General features: G+C 49.8%; 1 protein-coding gene across 1 annotated transcript in view; it reads left to right on the forward strand.

Annotated features, from left to right (window-relative positions):
• Positions 1-5000, forward strand: part of LOC307090604 (protocadherin-15-like) — a gene marked incomplete at its 3' end in the record, with an annotated part of 172862 nt that overhangs the window by 107600 nt on the left and 60262 nt on the right. The window contains 1 exon segment of the mRNA XM_079757338.1: positions 822-941. Coding sequence (XP_079613464.1) covers positions 822-941 — 120 coding nt within the window.

Raw genomic sequence — 5000 nt, forward strand, 5'->3', positions numbered from 1 at the left:
CTGTCCCCAGGCTATAGACCCAGTATTAAGGTGAAGGTGTCCCCCCTCTGTCCCCAGGCTATAGACCCAGTATTAAGGTGAAGGTGTCCCCCCTCTGTCCCCAGGCTATAGACCCAGTATTAAGGTGAAGGTGTCCCCTCTGTCCCCAGGCTATAGACCCAGTATTAAGGTGCAGATGTCCCCCCTCTGTCCCCAGGCTATAGACCCAGTATTAAGGTGCAAGTGTCCCCCCTCTGTCCCCAGGCTATAGACCCAGTATTAAGGTGAAGGTGTCCCCCCTCTGTCCCCAGGCTATAGACCCAGTATTAAGGTGAAGGTGTCCCCTCTGTCCCCAGGCTATAGACCCAGTATTAAGGTGCAGATGTCCCCCCTCTGTCCCCAGGCTATAGACCCAGTATTAAGGTGCAGATGTCCCCCCTCTGTCCCCAGGCTATAGACCCAGTATTAAGATGAAGGTGTCCCCTCTGTCCCCAGGCTATAGACCCAGTATTAAGGTGCAGGTGTCCCCTCTGTCCCCAGGCTATAGACCCAGTATTAAGATGAAGTTGTCCCCTCTGTCCCCAGGTTATAGACCCAGTATTAAGTTGCAGGTGTCCCCCTCTCACCCCCAGGCAATATATCCAGTATTAAGGTGCAGGTGTCACCCTCTCTTTCCAGGCAATGGACCCAGTATCAAGGTGCAGGTGTCTCTCTCCCCAGGCTGTAGACCCAGACCTGGGCTCCATCGGTCAGGTGTTCCAGCGTCTCATTAACAGTCAGGTGTCTCTCTCCCCCAGGCTGTAGACCCAGTATTAAGATGAAGGTGTCCCCTCTGTCCCCAGGCTGTAGACCCAGACCTGGGCTCCAGCGGGCAGGTGTTCTACCGGCTGGTCAACCTCCAGAGCCTCTTCTCCATCAACGCCAGCGGAGCCATCAGCACCTCCGCACCCCTGGACCGAGAGGTTAGCCACCTTTCACCTTTGACCCCCTGTGCACTTTACCTCTGATATTCCAGCTTGACCCATTTACATTAACATTTAGGGCATTTAGCAGACGCTTTTATCCAAAGCAACTTACAGTAAGTACATTTGTCATAAAAAGTGAAACAATATATCGCTGTCAGTACAGTAAAGATGTTCATAGAACCAAGTGCAAGGCTAGGCTAACCCATTCCCTGTGTACAGCAATGATAGCAGCTACTGCAGATGCTACACAATTAAGTACTATGAATAAGTGCAATGTAGATTAAGTGTGTACAATCAGTGCGTACATTAAGTGCCAGGACGTACAACATACAATGGTGGCTGGAAGGGGCTGGGTAGCTATGCAGAGTCGAGGTGAACTCTGAACAGGTGAGTTTTGAGTCTTTTTTGCGGAAGCTGGTGAAGCTGCAATCCTGACATTGGCAGGGGTCACGTTCCACCACTGAGGTCCCAAAACAGAGAAAAGTTTTGACCTTGTTGATAGATCTTTGCTTGCTCTTAGCGATGGCGGTACCAGACGTCCAGCTGAGGTAGTTGAGCGGAGGGATCGAGCTGGTGTGTGTGGCTTTTTCAATGCTTGGAGGTAGGCAGGGGCAGTTCCATTGACTGCCTTGTATGCCGGTACCATCATCTTGAATCTGATGCGAGCTACTACAGGGAGCCAGTGGAGGTCCTGGAGGAGGGGGGTCACATGGGAGAACTTCGGAAGGTTGTACACGAGGTGCGCTGCCGCATTCTGGATGCGCTGCAAAGGTTTAATCGCAGAGGCAGGGAGTCCAGCCAGGAGCGAGTTGCAGTAGTCGAGGCGGGAGATGACCAGTGATTGGACTAGAAGCTGAGCTGCTTCCCTTGTGAGGAAGGGCCGGATCCTGCGGATGTTGTAAAGTGCAAATCTGCAGGATCGGGCCACCGCAGTGCTGTTTGCGGTGCAGCGTAACTGATTTTCCGATACCACACCAAGGTTTCTGGCCGTTGGAGAAGGAGATACAGTGATGTTCTCAACAGTGACCAGTAAGTCCATGTGTGGGCAATCTTTCCCTGGCATTAGGAGGAGCTCAGTCTTGTTGAGGTTAAGCCTCAGGTGATGGGCAGTTGTCCAAATGCTGCCAGACATTCAGATATGGGTGTTGCAATCAGGGCTTTGTCAGATGAGGGGAAGGAGAGAAATAGCTGAGTGTCGTCAGCATAGCAGTGATAGGAAAAGCCGTGTGATGTAATTAGAGAGCCCAGAGATCTTGTATAGAGGGAGAACAGAAGAGGCCCCAGTACCGAGCCTTGAGGGACACCAGTTTCAAGCGTGCAAGGTTTGGACAAGGAGCCATTCCATGTTACCTGATGAGTGTGATTCGTCAGGTAGGATTTGAACCAGGAAAGGGCAGATTCAGCAATGCCAAGTTCAGCGAGAGTGGCAAGGAGGATCTGGTGGTTCACCTTGTCAAATGCTCTGGACAGGTCGAGGAGAATGAGAACCGATGAGAGGGACGAGGCTCTGACAGCACGGAGGGACTCAGTCACCGCGAGGAGAGCCGTCTCAGTGGAGTGTGCCTTCTTGAAGCCTGACTGGTGAGGGTCAAGGAGGTTGGTAGATGAGAGATAGGAGGACAGTTGGTTAGTGATGGCACGTTCCAGTGTTCTAGAGAGGAATGAAAGAAGAGATACCGGCCTGTAGTTCTGGATATCGGTTGTATCAAGGGTCGGTTTTTTGAGGAGAGGCTTTATTCTGGCAGTCTTGAAAGACGCTGGAACAATGACTGAAGTGAGGGAGGAGTTGAAAAGTGTGGTGGGAAATGGCAGGATGTCGGGATTTCTAACGAAGCAGCTGATAAGGGCACCCATCTCGTCGTAGAAGTCACGAAGGGGACCTGGAGGACGGTAGATCACCGCAATGAAGAGCTTGATGGGAAGGGTGACAGTGACAGCGTGGAGTTCAAAAGCAGATCTGGCCAGGTGTTCTAGTGGAAGGACCTGGTAGGACCACATCGGCGAGATGAGGAGTCCGGTCCCTCCTCCTCGCCCTGATGGTCTTGGGGTGTGTGAGGATGAGTAGACGGTGGAGAGGGCAGCAGGAGTAGCAGAGTTATCTTGAGTGATCCAAGTCTCTGTCAGGGCCAGGAAGTGGAGGGTCATGAGGGACGCGTAGGCCGAAATGGAGTCTGCCTTCTTGACCGCTGATTGGTAGTTCCAGAGTCCTCCCATCACTTCAAGGTCAGTGTAGGCAAGGGTCGGTGGATGGCACGGATTGGATGGGTTGCTGTGCCGAGCAGAGGATCTATGGTGGCGTCGTCTATGAGTGGAAATCCTGACGATGAGTGAAGTACGACACATCGCTACAATAGGGTGGCTTCCCTGGTCTTCCTCGAGGGACTCCCTTAGTCTTTGTTTCCCGGTTCTTCGTTTGCAGGGTCCTGACGCTTATAATAGGTAGCCTTTAAATGCACAAGGTAGCTCAGGCAGCCATAGCTCCACCCAGCAATCAAGCCTATTGTTGTCACCTTGTGACTGAAACAAGCCTCAACGACCTATTACTAACAACAACAACATCAGCAAAAACTAACACAGCAGCAATAGGGTTAAAGTTAGAACAAACAATTGCAATGCTAAGCACAAGAGTTCTTAGGCTACGTTTACATGATGACGGTCTGAACAGAAGACGCAAAAGTGGCGTAGAGTCTTCACTTTTTATTCCGTGTTTAGACAAGCGTTTTCGGGAGGAAATCTGCGTGCATACGGTGACGCAAAAGTGTGTGGAATTCGATTTGGTATGCATGTCAGGCGGCTAGATGGTTCTGTAATACACTATCACACAACACCGCCATGTCTGAGCGCATGCGTAGAATCTTCCTCCTTCTCTTATCTGCGCTGCGAAAACCAAAACATAATTACAGATCCTTCTCTGTTCAGTAATAATATCTGTACATATCCTGTACATTTCATGGAAAGACTCCTGTAAGTTTATTAGAGCTGCCAGAGCAGCTTGACGGTCCGATGCATGGAAATAATCCAACATGTTTGTTTATTTGCCTGTACTGGGGCATGTATGTGACGTAAACATGTACGCGACGTGAGCAGATCTGAGCATTGTTTTGCGTCTTGGCAGTGTAGACGGGAACGCTACGGCGGAGCGTATTCAAGTTTTCCACTCTGGAGGGTGGTTTCAGATTTTTGCATTTTAAAGCCCCAAAAACGCCGTCACCGTCTAAACGAAAGGCACTTCCGATAAAATATTTTGTTGTTTTTACCCGCAAGCATCCTCGTGTAAACGGGGCCTTAATTTCAAGACTCACCTACAGCCAGATATGAGACAACCTTCTTAAAGACAAATATATGACCCTTTTGACCGCGGCCCTCTGTGGTACCTGGAGACACTCTCCATCAGAGTCCAGGTGGTCAGGCAGAGAGGTCGTACCGGGGGGATGCGGTCTGAGAATGTCAGTGAATGTAAAATACAACCCAAAACTCAAGATTGTAGTGTGAAATGTCCCTGGGTGAATCTCTTGCGAGAATAAAGGCATAAATACCCACTTTGGACTCACACTACACCTATGATCTGGAGAGCCTTTTCAGCGAGGCATCGTTGTAGGATAAACCCAGGTTTGCATTATACCAGTTGTTCTCAAACCTTTTCTACCAATAATGCACTTATGTGCTTTCTATTTGGCGGTTTAAACATAAATATTTAAAGGGTGCAAATCCTTAACATTTAGTGAGAAACATGGGCCTGTGCTTCATGCAATTGTTGGCTAATTTCTTCCCAAAAAAGAAGCACAACCCCAGGGTGAAAAATAAATCCTAGTTTGCTTTTAATTTTGTACACCCTTCAGTACTACGCGTACCCCCATTTGAGAACCACTGCATTATACTATGGGCATGCTTTTGATGAACCAGGGCATTGGTACTAGACTAAACCAGTGAAGGTGACACACATTGAACACGGAGCATACCTGTGTTTGTCCTACGATGACGCCGCTGTGAAAAGGCCCTATCCAGCGTGAGCCCACATGGACGCTGTCAACCCCAGAACTGTGTCTCCCCCCCCAA

Source organism: Pollachius pollachius (genome assembly GCF_949987615.1).
Source record: "Pollachius pollachius genome assembly, chromosome: 19".
NCBI classification, from domain to species: domain Eukaryota; kingdom Metazoa; phylum Chordata; class Actinopteri; order Gadiformes; family Gadidae; genus Pollachius; species Pollachius pollachius.